Consider the following 16,754-nt stretch of genomic DNA (forward strand, 5'->3'; position numbering starts at 1 on the left):
AGAGGAGCAAACTGAGCATGATCAAACCCATGCCCTGGAGGTTAAACTGAGAGAAGAAAGCCTGATACAGAAGCCCATGTGTACACGTGCATTTACATAGACCTTTCTGATAAAGCTTACTTAGATTTAACCTTTCCTTCTCCTTCAATCATTGCCACACAATGATACCAGGAGTTGGCTAGTCAGTGCAAAGTATGCAAAGATGTGAAGATACCTGACATCAGAATGGCCTGAATTTAATCCACAACAGAATACATGTACATCAGAGAACAAAATTTAGGGTATCTAGCAATAATATATATGTAATCATATAACTAACTAACTAACTGAAATGTCTTTCATTCCCTATTTCCCTTAGGCCTGAAGTATTATTATCTTATTAAATGAAAAACCAGGTGTGTGGTTGGCCAATGTAAAGGCTTACTTTGGTCAAATCTGGGTATACGAGAATATGAATGTCTAAAACATTTTTTAAAGTTTATTTTATTTTAAGTTAACATTAATTCACATGTAAACAATATGAACCGATTCCTATAAAATACATATACATTTACATTAAAGTTATGTGGTTCTTAACTCATTGTAACTCAGAGGTGTCCAGTCTGCAGCTCACCTGCAGTAACCCAACCTGTAGATGTGAAATGTTGGCAATGCTGCTTTGATTATGAATAATATTGCTGTCCATTCATTAGATCATAGCAGTTCAACCAAAAATATTTATCAGATGGTCACACAAGTTCCTATGTGATCTCTCATATCTGGGTAAAGATCTTTTGAAGCATTACTTATGCTGTGCAAATAAGTTCTGTGAAACATTCCTCTTCATCCTCCTCAGTCAAGTAAAATGCAATATTTAGTGCTGTCAATTTTGTGTTTAGAAATGCTATTGTTTTATGCCAAGCTCATTTTGTCTGAACAATCAGTTAAAAAGCTGACATAAATACCTAGAAAAGTCCACAGTTCATTCAGGAACTCATACATCTGGGTGACGACAATATTCATTAACATAAAGTTCTTGGTAGTATTCTTCTTCATCATCCTCAATAGTGTTAAAAAAAGCCTTCAGTTTTTCAGGGACACACCGATCCAGCACAATAAATGTTATCCCAATGAAAAAGCAGAGAAGACCTAAAAAAAAAAAAAAAAATACAGCGCAGTTGTAAATCTTAATTTTTTGTTATGGTCTAGTTTCCTAAAATGGGTCAAAAATATTCTTTATTGAAACCTATTAATGCTAGCTAGCAAAGAACTAATAGCTATACATAATCATGCAGAACATGCTGTTTTTATTCCATTATTACATATAAAGGAAAATATAGAAAGTGTTAAGCTGGACTGGTCATTTTCCAGTTATCACCGGTCCACAGCCTCTACTGAAAGTTAAGTTCAATTCAGTAACCTGTGACTGTTTTCATTGCCTTTGCTCAGCTCCACTGAATATGTACAATCTACATAGCTTGATTATTCTTTTGGATTCCGCTCTAAAAGTGGCAGGCACTGAGGTACCATGTGTAATATATGTACATTATTCTGTATTCGTAAGTACATTCATTCACACATACATGTCACATAATGTTTAGAACTGTAAATCTGTTTATAATTGCCATAAGGAAAGCTTAAAAGACAGATAAAATAAATAGGAAACACACTTTCCTTATCTCTTATTTGTTATTCTTGTGTGCACAGGACATTCTCTTTCTGTAAACATTATAAGCATTCATGCAAATAACAGGGGTACATTTAATACTCTAGAAAATTATTTAACTGGTGAAACTGACTCTCTATAGAGGTAAGCAGCATAATATTCTGCACACCTCTGTAACAAGGTTAATGTTTTGAAAATGAAAGCATTTGCCTTCATATAGGACTACATATGGGGAAGTAAATGCATACCAAATATAAATTAGCTGCATTTATTGTTTAATCAATGAGTGTGTTATGTTTTGGTTGCAGAGGATGAGTAGAGTATAACAGTGCTTTCTTAGCAGAGTCATGCAGGCCTTACACAACAGTAACTTTCACTTTTAAGCTGACAGGAAGTATGCACAGTAAATCATGTAGACAGTGACACCTGCAGGCCATTTCCATTTGTATAAACACCACAGAGTGTTTATGCTAAAATCACTCTGCCCCAACTCACCTGTTGCAAGAGTCAGCCAAAAAGAAGCACCAAATTCTGTTTGCAGAACATCAGTTCCAAATTGAATATTACAAAATGAGACATTTTTAACAGTGGAGAAGGAAATTAGTGAGAAGATAATAAAAGCTGATGTCACAAATGTCATATAAGCTCCATATATGAAAGACGGCATGGAAAAGAGGATATTGCTGATTACCCAAGAGCAAAATGCCACCCTGAAATATAAAAAAAAGAGATTAATTAATTAAAATGTCAATACATAAAGATTGTTGTGCAGTCAAAAACATGTAAGAGATTAGATTTTATTATTTTTGTAGCTTAGTCTGTGACCCCACCCCAAAAAAATAAAAGTTTTTTTTAATGTATTTAAATATATAATATTCTGATATCTAGCCCTGGCATGAATTCATAAACTGTAAAACATTTTATATAAAGTTATTCTATAGCCATGAGGTCAGCCATTCAAGTTCCAATAGGCCAACATTTAAATAGCAGATAACAGATAAATCACTTGGAATGCAAATGGTTTTTATGAAGATAAATAGGGGTCAGATATAATATATGGGTTCTAAAACACAAACAGAATGAAAACGTGTTACTGCTAAGATATATTTTTTGTAAATGGTGGACAAAACAAACTTCCTGTGTTAATAAAACCTTTTCACTTTGTGCTGTTACTAGTCCTTTAGCTGTTAATTAGACCCTCTATTATTTATCATCCACTCTGCAGTGCAATAAATATAATATAATTGTATTCTGGCTAAGGAGAACTTAAACCCCAGTCATATGGATGTTTAATCATAAAAAGATCTTTCTAGTGAAAATAATGACACATAGGGGCACATTTACTTAGCTCGAGTGAAGGATTAGAATAAAAAATACTTTGAATTTCGAAGTATTTTTTTGGCTACTTCGACCATCGAATTGGCTACTTCGACCTTCGACTACGACTTCGACTTCAAGTCGAACGATTCGAACTAAAAATCGCTCGACCATTCGTTTGTCGAAGTACTGTCTCTTTAAAAACAACTTCGACCACCTACTTCACCACCTAAAACCTACCGAGCATCAATGTTAGCCTATGGGGAAGGTCCCCATAGGCTTTCTAGCCAATTTAGGATCGAAGGAAAATCGTTCGATCGATGGATTAAAATCCTTCGAATCATCATAGTAAATGTGCCCCATAGTGACACAAGTATGAAAGTAAGAGTAGAATAAAAGAAGGATCTACTACCTTTTAAATTACAATACTTTTTGGGCCGCTCAAAACTATAAAACACTTATCTCCCCAGTTTACAGAGTTGAACAGCATTTTCTATAAGGGCCCCTAATCATGCCTTATTATTATTACTTGCCCATCCTATTTCTAGACTGAAGTGTCCCTTATGGCAAAATTAAAGTGGTAATCACTTGTCCTACCTACAGAATATGTATATGTTAAGTAATCTTTGTACCAGCCATAATTTATATGCACATATAATGAAGATACAAGAATAAGTCCTACATGTTTAACCAGATCCCAGTTACCTATGTAATAAAAAAAAAATCCCTCCTGACTTTAATTACAAAAGACAATATTTGAGAAATGATCATAATCCTTCATTGTAACTGTCTAAACTGCAGCGAACCTTCTTAATGTGTTGCAATTAGTGATGGGCGAATTTATTCGGCAGGCGAATAAATTCACGAAACTGCCACGAAAATGTCGCCGGCATTCAAAAAAACAGATGCCGGCTGGTGGCGTTTCGCTAATTTTTCGTCGTTTCTTTCGGCTAAACGGGACAAATTCACCCATCACTAGTTGCAATCTTGAATATGCTCATATGATATAATGTACTGGTGAAATGCAGACGTGTGCCTTCATCTTGTTCTTACAACAGCAACGTCTACTTTTATCTTCATGTTCATTTATCTTATCTAATCTTGACTAAAGCATTATTTTGCTTTCCAATGAGGAAATATTAGCTAAACCTTTATCCTAAGAAAGTATGACTTATTTAGTGAGCATTAAAGGACTGTATCTACACAATCTCTGAGTGAGATACAGTATAGATGTCAAAGACAACTGTAAACTGAGGAATATAGAAACAAGCTACTTGTTTTTGAAACCAATCTTTGGACATATTTTGTACAGCTGTAATAGCAGACTAATAGCACCCTGCATGTTTTAATGTGAAACTGGTGGTTTATCAAATCTGTGAGGGAGAAATGCCATAATAATGGTATAATAATATAAATAAAGGATTTTGATGGTGTATAGATAATTAATTTATTATCTGTGCTATCCTCTAAATGAATTCATAGAAGGCATGAACATGAGTTATTCATGTGTGTATAATAATACAACATTGAGGGAAAACTTTACCCACAAACAATGTACTGTAGGACTCTATAAAAATATATTGCATAAAAATCCTATGTAAAACCCTGCTTCATGTAAATAAACCATGTTTATAATAATATAATTCTTTAGTAATATGTGTCATTGGGTAATCGAAATAGAAAATTGTCTTTTTAAGAAATAAGGGCTGCTTCCTCAGATCCTATGATTCACGGTGCACACAAACAAACCAAACATGTTAGTTCACATAAGCCAGTAAACAGATACAGTTCTGTATTTTTTCCACACTGCTTCCTGTTACAGTTAGAGCTGCAGTATTTCTGGTCAGGTGAATTGGAATCGAGAATATCATAAAATGTTGACTCAAAGTAAATGATTTTGAATGGCAATATTTACTTAAATATATATACCGTATATACTCGAGTATAAGCCGACCCGAGTATAAGCCGAGGTACCTAATTTTACCTACGAAAACTGGGAAAACTTATTAACTCTAGTATAAGCCTAGACACAACTACAGCCCTGTCTCCAAGCAGCGCACATTTTGACAAAGCGACCCCCCCATCGATCAACCGGACTTCTTTGCAAAGTTGATGGTGACAGAGAATTGCCAAACGGATTACTGTGTGCATTGTCCCACTGTCCCACTACCATGTGCAGAGGGTGCTGTTTGATATTGCCATCACTGTTATTCTTCCATTTAACCAACAGATGGCGCTGTGTGATATTGCAGTCACTGTTATTCTTTCATATAACCAACAGAGGGTGCTGTGTGATATTGCAGTCACTGTTATTCTTTCATATAACCAACAGAGGGCGCACTGTTATTCTTTCATATAACTAACAGAGGGTGCTGTGTGATATTGCAGTCACTGTTATTCTTTAATATAACCAACAGAGGGCGCACTGTTATTCTTTCATACAACCAACAGATGGCGCTGTGTGATTTTGCAGTCACTGTTATTTTTTCATATAACCAACAGAGGGCGCACTGTTATTCTTTCATATAACCAACAGAGGGTGCTGTGTGATATTGCAGTCACTGTTATTCTTTCATATAACCAACAGATGGCGCTGTGTGATATTGCAGTCACTGTTATTCTTTCATATAACCAACAGAGGGCGCACTGTTATTCTTTCATATAGCCAACAGAGGGCACCGCTGACCCGAATATAAGCCGAGGTAGACTTTTTCAGCACATTTTGGATGCTGAAAAACTCGGCTTATACTCGGGTATATACGGTACTCCAGTTTGATGCCACTTAGCATGAAATAAACTAAGGGGCCAATTCATTAACTTCGAGTGAAGGAATAGAAGTGTTTTTTTGGCTACTTCGACCATCGAATGGGCTACTTCGACCTTCGACTACGACTTCGACTTTGAATCGAAGGATTCGAACTAAAAATCTTTCGACTATTCGACCATTCAATAGTCGAAGTACTGTCTCTTTAAGAAAAAACTTCGACCCCCTAGTTCGCCACCTAAAAGCTACCAAACCCAATGTTAGCCTATGGGGAAGGTCGCCATAGGCTTGGCTAAGTTTTTTTAAGGATAATCCTTCGATCATTGGATTAAAATCCTTCGAATCATTCGATTAGAAGGATTTAATTGTTTTGATTTTAATTGATTATTCCTTTGATCGTTCAATCGAAGTATTTGCGCAAAATCCTTCGACTTCGATATTCGAAGTCGAAGGATTTTCATTCCCAGTCGAATATCGAGGGTTAATTAACCCTCGATATTCGACCCTTGATGAATTTGCTATGTATAAAAATAGGGGTGTGGAAGCACTCTAAAGGCTAAGTAATAGTATATTTAAGTATAAAGGAAGTGCTAGTTTTAATGCACATTCCCTGGGCCCCTGTCTCAAAAGTAAGTTTACAAAACAGGGGTTTTTAGTTACAAAGTTATGATCATAAAGTTGAAAAGCCACCATACCACGTCAAGGTAAACCCCACATGGCGGTCCCTAACTTGTTTGCCTTTCGGACATAGTATAAAAAGTCTTACTGCATAGTAGCATTCAGTGTAATCAGTGTCTGTTGAACCTTGGTTTCAGTGAAAAGGATCTATCCTCCCCCGCCAGTATGCGGCTTTTAAGGGAGAGGCATTGTCCAACCAACGCCCATTTTTAAAAGTATAGGGCCCCATTAGTTTAAGGGGGGGTATGGGGTGCTATTAAAAACCACATGAAGCTCAGCCACAGCTTCTGGCAACAATACAATGTATAAAAATAGGGGTGTGGAAGCACTCTAAAGGCTAAGTAATAGTATATTTAAGTATAAAGGAAGTGCTAGTTTTAATGCACATTCCCTGGGCCCCTGTCTCATAAGTAAGTTTACAAAACAGGGGTTTTTAGTTACAAAGTTATGATCATAAAGTTGAAAAGCCACCATACCACGTCAAGGTAAACCCCACATGGCGGTCCCTAACTTGTTTGCCTTTCGGCCATAGTATAAAAAGTCTTGGTTGGTTGGACAATTCCTCTCCCTTAAAAGCCGCATACTGGCGGGGGAGGATAGATCCTTTTCACTGAAACCAAGGTTCAACAGACACTGATTACACTGAATGCTACTATGCAGTAAGACTTTTTATACTATGGCCGAAAGGCAAACAAGTTAGGGACTGCCATGTGGGGTTTACCTTGACGTGGTATGGTGGCTTTTCAACTTTATGATCGTGACTTTGTAGCTAGAAACCCCTGTTTTGTAAACTTACTTTTGAGACAGGGGCCCAGGGAATGTGCATTAAAACTAGCACTTCCTTTATACTTAAATATACTATTACTTAGCCTTTAGAGTGCTTCCACACCCCTATTTTGTACCTTGATGAATTTGCCCCTAACTGTTGCTTAAGTATTCATTTTGAGTGTATATAGATATATTATTTTTTCTCGGCTAGCAATATACAGTATATCTGGCAAATATGTTGGTCTCGCAATAAATGTAATCCTATGTGATTAGAAAATTAGCCACACAATGGGCAGCTAGATCTATCAACCACCCCCTCCCCCCCCAGCAGCCCATTAGCAGAACAATGGGAAGGTAACAGATAACAGCTCCCTAACACACGATAACAGCTCCCTGGTAGATCTAAGAACAGCACTAAATAGTAAAAACCAGGTCCCACTGCAACACATTTAGTTACATTCAGTAGGAGAATCAACAGCCTGCCAGAAAACAGTTCCATCCTAAAGTGCTGGCTCTTTCTGAACGCACATGACCAGGCATAATGACCTGAGATGGCTGCCTACACATCAATATTACAACTAAAAAAAATACACTTGCTGGTTCAGGAATTACATTTTATATTTTAGAGTGAATTATTTGCAGTGTAAACAGTGTAATTTAGATTAAATTTAATACATCATAAAAATCATGACAGAATCCCTTAAAGCACAATATTGTTGAAAAACACAAAATCATGTTAAGTATGTGAAACAGTACTCCTAGATTCAATTCATGATGAGCAAGCAGTATGATACATCTTATTAAACCATGATATTATCAAGAGTAACAATCTTTATTAATTTGTTTGTTGAGGTTAGAATTGTTTGGGGCCAATTTATCACAGTAAAATCCAATGCTTGCTAATGGATTGGATCTTTCTTCATCTAAACTTTACCATTCTTCAAGACAGGGCTACATTTTCCTTCATTATTTCCTTCATTATTTCTCTTGAACTTGAATTCGACATTTAACTTTACTTACCACATGCAAGCTGATGCATAATGACCAGATATTCTGTACTGGGCGAACATCCCACATGGGTTATACTGAGTAAATTTTTCAGCCACATACAAAATGGGGTTTGGGAGCCCTTTTTTAAGTCCATCATTATAATATTCAATGTAATCTGACCCAAAACGCCAAACAAACTCCTCATTGTAGTTTATTGTTTCATTAATTTGATGAATAGGATTTCCTGTTTAACAGACAGAACACGTGTTTAAGAAACCACAATATCTATTTTAAATAAATGTATGCCTGATGCATAATAATAATAATATATTATTATTAATATATTAATTAATAATAATAATATATTATTATAAATATTTATTATAAAATATAAGCATTATATAAGTCACCAAAGAGTTCAATGGCCATATAAAAGCTATAGGTTAAAAACTAATTGCTTTCATACAGGTCATGGAACTCCAAGATGACATCTAATATCCTCATATTTCCAACAGGGGGTGCATAATATATTATAATACACAAATATCAGTGAGTTGGTGCATAATATAGTGAATAATGCACCCCTTATTGTAAAATATAAGCATAATATGTCACCAAAGAGTTCCATGACCATATAAAGCATGAGATTAAAGGCAAAGTATTTTTATACAGGACATGGAACTCCATGGTGACATCTAATATCCACATATTTTACAACCAGGGGGTACATTTCTAAGCAAGGATTATAACTGATGACATCAGTGAGATCCATTGATAAGTGATTATGGCCTGCTAAGGCAGCCGAGTATGCATTTAAAGAAATAGAAATGGATGAAACAAATAAATGAAGGGGTAAATTACCAATAAATAAATGTGTATATAAACAGAGCCATGCATTAAAAGAAGGCTTTGAATAATACTTTGTGCAATATTTAATTGAAATTATGCTGAATTTATGCCAGTAAAACATTTTGTATAGATATTATTTTTGGTAATAAATAAAATATAATTTATACACATATATTGCATTTAATTTTGAAATATGTTAGAAGCCTTTCAAATAAATGACAAAATGGAAGCTGAAGTTCAGCAACTGCATCAAATCCCTGTAATCTTCTAGTTCAGTATGATATATAAATAAAATGTTTCTCTTTGAGGGCTATTTATTAAAACTAACTTTTTTTCCCATTAATTAAGGGGGTTATTTACTACAATCTGAAAATTTCTCATTATTTTAGTAAAACCACTTCGACCAAAATCCCATTCACATTTGTACCGTATTTATCAATAAATTAACTCAAAAAAAGACTTGATAAAATCATGAAAAAAATCCAAATTGTATGATTTTTTCAGATTTGACCACCGAATACTCAGATTATCACCCGATTATTGTACAAAACCCAGCGCAGATCATATCTTCTAATTGTAAATGAGACATCTGCCATTGACGTCTACATGACCTCGGATGGTTTGAGATGGAGTACTTTTATATTCAGACTTTTAGCAGCCTCTGGGTTTAACAAATCTCGAAAAAAAAATGTTTTTTTTCCTATGAAAAATTATGTTTTCATTTTAAAACTCCAAACAGAAAAAATTGGACTTAAGTAAATAACCCCCTCTAAATTAAAATTCGACCTAACTCCCAACCACTGTCTGTCTTCTAAATTAAAATTCGACCTAACTCCCAACCACTGTCTGGCTTACTTTACTAAAAATTCAGATCTATAATCATACGTTTGGGAGAGGTCTCAACAAAATTGTGAGACAATTCTAAATTGTCGCCCGGAAAACTAAAATTTATCAGATTATTGAACAAAACCACAATGTTTTTGAATTACTGAACGAAAATCAGCATCAAACAGCCCGAGACTCTCAACAATCATGAAGGCAAAATACATTTGAACAAAGGGACCATCTGCCATTGACTTTTACACACTTCAACAGGTTTTAGCTGGAGTATTTTCAGATTCTAATTTCTAGCAACTTTGGAACATCAACAAATCTAGAAAAATTAGAGGTTTTTCTTCCCCTCTAAAAATTCTAAATTTTCCCCTTAAAAACTCGACCAGTAAAAAAGGTTTAATAAATAGGCCCCTATATTTTCATAATTTTGCATCTCCAGTGTTAGAAATTTCTCAGATATTTATTAGTAGAAATATAACTTGCCTTACCTTTCAGAGTAATATTAATGCCATTAAGCCCGACGTGTAGTCCAATATCAGCATTTACAACAGAATTACTGAAGGATTTATATGTAGTTGTTGCACTCACCGATCCCACCTCCCAATCTGAGGTAAAGTTAACAGCTGGAAATAGCAAATGATATTAATCAAGTGATGTTACTTGTATATTACTTGTATATTATACAAGTGCTCTCAATTATATTTTTACCACTTGACTGTAACTACAACTGTAGACTTTTCTTTAAACTATAGGATATTTAACTTGCTAGAACATTAGAACTTTAAACCCACATCCAAACAGCTATATTATTCTTTTTGGAATACAAAGTAAATCTATAGTGTTTTGTGACACAGATATCACACAATAGAAATATGAAAATATACACTTACCAACAATTACAGCTCCAATAAATAAGCTTGTTATGATTCTGCACGCCCACGATATTCTCTGTGAAGGTAAAAATACCATCTTAATTTGAAATATAAATTACTTAGAGATAAATATTTAATTTTAAACAATTCAGTGGCATTTTTAAATAATAAAAAAAAAAATAAGAGCTGAAATGTAGCCATTAGGATATAATACTTGTAACATACAGTACTTTTAATTCTAGAGTTATACTTTGCTGAAAAAAAAGATAAACTTTTGTGGGATAGTTTAGCACTTTCTTTGCAAATGAAACATGGAACCTAAATTCTTTTTTTCATTAAAACATTTGCCTCACAAGGAAACTTCGGGCGACTTTTGAAAACGAATCGATCTGAGTGCCATCCTGCCAGTGACTTTGATTCTAGCCAGCAGGGAGGCAGTTCGGGGAGGTTAGTTGCCCGAAGAAGAAGCGATTTGTTGCTGGGCAACTCATCTCCCCCCAGTAGCTTTGTGTGCCCCTGCCCTTACATGTCACTGCACTCCTCAAATGTCCCCTTCCCACCTCAGGCTCTATAATTGTGTAGGGCACTGCGCATGGGCATTTGGTTCCCCATTCTGGTGCATACACAAGATTTTGGGGTGATAAAAGTCTAATTTAAGTAAAAAGCCTAATTTAAGTATTTTAAAAGAAGGGTAAACCTGTACACTAAGGGGCACATTTACTAATGGTCGAATATCGAGTGTTAATTAACCCTCGATATTCGAATCTCAAAGTTAAATCCTTCGAATATAGAAGTCGAAGGATTTAGCGTTGTTCGAATCATTAAATCCTTCGTATTGAACGATTCAAAGGATTTTAATCCATCAATCTAACGATTTTCCTTTGATCAAAAAAAGCTAGGAAAGCCTATGGGGGCCATCCCCATAGGCTAACATTGATGCTTGGTAGGTTTTAGGTGGCGAAGTAGGTGGTCGAAGTTTTTTTTAAAGAGACAGTACATCGACTATCAAATGGTCGAATAGTTGAACGATTTTTAGTTTGAATCGTTCGATTCGAAGTTGAAGGTCGAAGTAGCCAATTCGATGGTCGAAGTAGCCAAAAAAACATTCAAAATTCGAAGTTTTTTTCCATCTAATCCTTCACTCGAGCTAAGTAAATGTGCCCCTTAGTAAAATGATGTGATAGCTGAATATGTTGGTTACAAGTGGCTCACTTTTAACTAGACTCACTCTCATAGCATCTACCTAAATTAAAAATGTCAAGAAAAAAACATTTAGACTGCATATATCCAATGATCTTAATTATCTGTGTCTCTTAATGTAATTAAAGTATTAGTGTTCTGGTTAATAAATTATATAATAAAACATTTTCATAAATCATGGGATATATTTATATATTCCTTGTGCGTGTACTTCTTACGCCTAACAATAATATTCCTTATTTAGAATGAGAACATACATAAAGTGCTTATTATATCTTGCCTTATAGGCACTAGTTAAATAATTATTAATTCCTAGGAATGCTTATAAGTGTTTTACATCTAGCAATATTCAGACATGAAAATACATGTGAAGTGAAATGAAAGCACAAGGAATCCCTGAAACACTGAGGGTTGCCAATATACCCTAGGTAATCAAATCATTAACAGGGGAATGTAATTGAAGTAGCAAAGAGCAAAACAATTTGCACCAATAAGACTCCACATCTTGCAATGCAATATTGTTCCTTAAACTGTTATTGCATTGCGAATTTTAATTGCGCACTCTTAAGAAGTGCTTGAAGGTGTCATAATCTTTTGGAGCAAACATAATGACTTTTTAAGAAGTTGTGTTACATTGACTGTGCATTGGGGCAAACTATAAAATTCGGAAGTGGTCACTAAACAGTTCTTGCAAAAGCTATATTAAAATTTGCGCAAAAGCAAAATTTGTTCGTGGAAAGGCATAACTTTTTGCATTGCGAATAGTTTTTCCGTTAGCAACTTTTATTAAATTCCCCCGTGAGTTTTTTTCCGTGGGCTGGTGCTCCTTTAAGGAAGAAAATAGCTCAACCGGGATAGAGGCTTTACTCATACTATGCATGCGTGAGTCTAAGTCTGCACTAGGCTAAAAGTGAGTAAAAGGTGAGATGTGTGCAAATGGCTGTGTGGCACTGCCCTACTTTTTTCTTCATGTCCCTAAAAGGAGAAAAAAGATTTGAGGGATGTCTAACGTGAGGATTGTGTTTAACTATACTCTGGCATATATCTTAAAGAACACTATAATTCGACCTTTGTTGCCTATGGACTGCTTGGTCTAACATATTGTGATATATTGATATTGTAGGTTATGAGTAAAGAAATTGATCAATAAAAAATGAGGGGAAATACTAAAATGAGAATCCAACCAAAAGAGGGGAAGGCAGTAAGAATAAAACTATATCAGTGTAGAAAAAGGATTAATGCATTAATATATGCAAAGTTTGATTAAGATCTGCTTGCTCATAAAATCTAGTCCAATGCATACAGCAGACTAGTACTGCAACCTGCAGATTAGTTACTATGGGTTAGTAGAAAAAACTACAGTCTGTTCCCTTATGCTCCTTTTTAGGTAATTTGTCATAGAAAATGTACACATAATTTTCTATTTTGAGAAAATAGTTTCTTATTTTAATGTTACAGCTGTGAAAGCTGTTCCTCTCTTGATGATACAGAATACAGCTTATACATTTAATAGCCATATATTACTTACCCCTCTACCTCTAATTCCAGGAAAAATGACGATAAAGGACAGGGCAAAAACCAGAAAGACAATGATGATAATGATGCACTGGACATTAAAGACCCATTGTCTTCTTTCATGAGAATAAAAGGGATACTGGCCATCATAAAAAGTCATTTTTTACAGTGCAGACTTTCAGCCTGAAGAAAAAAAAAGATAATTGCAGTAAGCAATATATTAGCATCTCTATTACACGGTTTCTAATTTATACTTTGCACATAGACATGTATATTTATATTCCCATGCAGAGCAGGTTTGCCTAGCTTTTCAGTTTCCCATTCCAAATCCTCTATTCTTGGCATCCCCAATATAAACACTTTAAAACTTTAATTTGCATACACTGTGATAAATAGTCAGCATTCCTGTAGCACCAAGTTACAGAGCACAGTATAATAATATTATAATAAACAGTGGGCTTGTTGAACAAAACTAGGGTCTCAAAATGAAACAGCAGATTTAGAGGGCCATAGTCAAACGATTTTTACTTCGAGTCGAAGTAAATTCGAAGTCGTAGTATCCTATTCGATGGTCGAAGTATTCAAAACACTACTTCGAATTTCAAATTTTTTACCTTCCAAAATTCCCTCTAATTCCCTTCGACCCTTGATAAATCTGCCCCTATGTGTTAATTTATAAAATTAACTTCACATTTTCCTGAAGTGGAACAAATCTTAAGAGCAATATGAAATCTCTATCATTTTAGTCTATTCATTGAGAAATGAGGCAGATAACATGAAAGAGTAATAATTTCTATATTTTGTTGATTGCATAGTAAAGTTAAATTCTCTTAAAATAAAAACTAGCAAAACATATTGGCCAAGTTAATTGTGCCCACAAAGCCTTATTTAACATAAAACGTCTGGTTAGTCAGAGCTTTCAAACTGTTTCTGTTCAGAACAATCAAGTGTTATTTTAGACTCCAATGCTTGCTTTCACTTTTGAATGCATCATTACTCAGACATGAGTGTACTCTTGGCTTTCCAACAAACAAAGCTCTATAAAATTGTTACTGTTTTTACTACATGTTGAGCTAGGGATGAAGGTAGCAGACTTATTGACTATATAAAGGGTCTAATGCTTTACTACCTGATATCAGTATATTTATTACAGGTATGGGACTTGGTATCCAGAATTCTTGGAACTTGGGGGTTTCTGTATAAGTGGTCTTTTTGTAATTTTGGTCTCCATACTTTGTCTACTAAAAAAATATTTAAAAATTTAATTTGATCTTGCTTGTCACAAGAAGAGTTCATAAAATCTGTAGGGGAGCAACACCTAGGTTAATATACCAAAGCTCTGGTATACATTACAAATTTTCACTCAGGCTGGAAACATATTACACCCTCTAAAATAATAAATTAAAAATGCATGCCTGCCTGTCTGTTTGTTTTTTCACCATGGCTAAATATCTTTGTTTCATTACTCCTGAATTAGTTTCACATTAGTTTCAATAAATCAAATTGATTTTGGTTTGACTTAATAACACAAACAGACATTACTATAATGAATTCACAATACAGTGATACACTATTAGCATAATTACAATGATTAAAAAATCCCACACCATTCTGAAACTTCCTTATGATGCAATCAAACATACTTCATATACAAATGTAAACCATTAAACTAACAACAGGATATTCCCTCTTTCGGTGTCTTATTTTAGAATAATATGCAATTCAATTAAATGCAGAAGCTCATTCACTTCTTTCTCAGTTTATTGCTGTATTATTAGTGTGCACTGGTGTTTCATATTGGTACTCTATACGATCCCTGCTTCCACTGTGAGAACAAGGAAATTCTTCTGACATTTTCCCTTGATTCAGAGCCAACTCAGTCGGAGTTACAATGCCTTTTGTTAAGGATTAGTTATATTTCCACATTGTCTAGATAAGCCTTTCTTACCATAAAAGGGGATATTAAGACAAGTCATAATGGGGATTGTCACTAAATACAAGAAATCAGAAATTTTGGGCAAATGCATCTGCTTCTTGTTATTCTTTTATGCTTTGATTAGGAATTGGGTGGTACGTATTCTCACTGTGTTAATGAATTGGTCTGGTTTGTAAATGCGCCCAATTTATAATAAATGATGTTTTCTATGATACCTATTTGTATCCTTATATAAAGAGATTACTTTTGTAATACCACCTTGTTTTGTTGATTTATATATTTAGTGTGCAAACCCATCATAGGAAAATTGTGCCTTCTCCCCATATTTGATGATATGCCCATAAACCAAAGTGGAGTTTATGATATTGTATTTTTTATTTTAGGTTACATATGTCATTTTGAATAATCTGTGTCATAGCAGATATTTAAGATGAACCTGTTACCCAGAGAATGATTGGCCAGGTGTTACTGTGTGCAAAGCACACTTTCCCTAATCTTGTAACAACATGCTGTAAAATTAGGCAAAGTTTCACTCTTTCTGTCAGCAAATGGCTCTATAAGAAAAATTGCCACTTAAATGCTACCTGTTCTTAGTTGAAGGTGAAGCTAACACACCCGGCTACAGGACAAGGAAAACTGGAATTAATGTTCTGTGTAGTCTAATTAATGCTACTTCAGTCTCTCATCTTTAACCTCCTATAAATGCAGTAATTTTCAATCCCAGGCATTATTAAAAGCTGTCAAAATTTGTAAAATTCATCAAATGGCTGCTCTAAAATTTAGAGGTAGGACAATTATGATTTACAGTAAATAGCAACATTGGTAATGAATTAAAAAAAAATACACTTACATTTATTTTGTATAAAAATAATGCACATGTGTTAACAAAATAAGGCATAAATGCAATAAAAATGAATATATATATATATATATATATATATATATATATATATTTACAGCATTTTACTTTATTCTGTTATACTTGTATCACCCATACTTTTTCATATATATATATATATATATATATATATATATATATATATATATATATATATATATATATATATATATATATATATATATATATATACACACATATATATATACATATATATATATATATATGTATATATATATATGTATATATATATATATATATATATATATATATATATATATATACATCTAATAAGTGTGAAAACAGGCATAAAAACCCAGGCAGACCTACCTCAATGATACAGAACTTGCAGCAGCGTTTACAGGTATCTGCTTGTGCCAGTAATCTCTCATAGGCTGAGTTGAACACTAGTGAGGGTAATGGCCCATCCAGGCCTTTTATGGCAAAATTTTGAACTGCCCAACCATTGAATGACATCACTGCATCCT

General features: G+C 34.2%; 1 protein-coding gene across 1 annotated transcript; it reads right to left on the reverse strand.

The window, feature by feature from the left end:
* Nucleotides 1-465: 465 nt before the first annotated feature.
* LOC108712327 (dual oxidase maturation factor 1) lies at nucleotides 466-16,703 on the reverse strand. The gene is made up of 7 exons (XM_018254563.2): nucleotides 16,597-16,703; nucleotides 13,446-13,615; nucleotides 10,736-10,793; nucleotides 10,334-10,468; nucleotides 8,193-8,406; nucleotides 2,141-2,355; nucleotides 466-1,128 (listed from the first exon to the last, which is right to left on the reverse strand). Exons 2-7 carry the CDS (start codon nucleotides 13,590-13,592, stop codon nucleotides 974-976), a joined length of 924 nt encoding a protein of 307 aa, XP_018110052.1. The 5' UTR covers nucleotides 13,593-13,615; nucleotides 16,597-16,703; the 3' UTR covers nucleotides 466-973.
* Between the last annotated feature and the right edge of the window lie 51 nt (nucleotides 16,704-16,754).

Source organism: Xenopus laevis, chromosome 3S, assembly GCF_017654675.1.
Source record: "Xenopus laevis strain J_2021 chromosome 3S, Xenopus_laevis_v10.1, whole genome shotgun sequence".
NCBI classification, from domain to species: domain Eukaryota; kingdom Metazoa; phylum Chordata; class Amphibia; order Anura; family Pipidae; genus Xenopus; species Xenopus laevis.

Bases quoted from the DNA above. Each gene is read 5' to 3' on its own strand.
- LOC108712327 (XM_018254563.2), bottom strand. From the start codon at position 13,592: ATGACTTTTTATGATGGCCAGTATCCCTTTTATTCTCATGAAAGAAGA. The intron at 10,794-13,445 runs GTAAGTAATATA...TTACCTTCACAG, and splicing joins CTGGAATTAGAGGTAGAGGG to AGAATATCGTGGGCGTGCAG. The intron at 8,407-10,333 runs GTAAGGCAAGTT...TCTGTTAAACAG, and splicing joins CATTAATATTACTCTGAAAG to GAAATCCTATTCATCAAATT.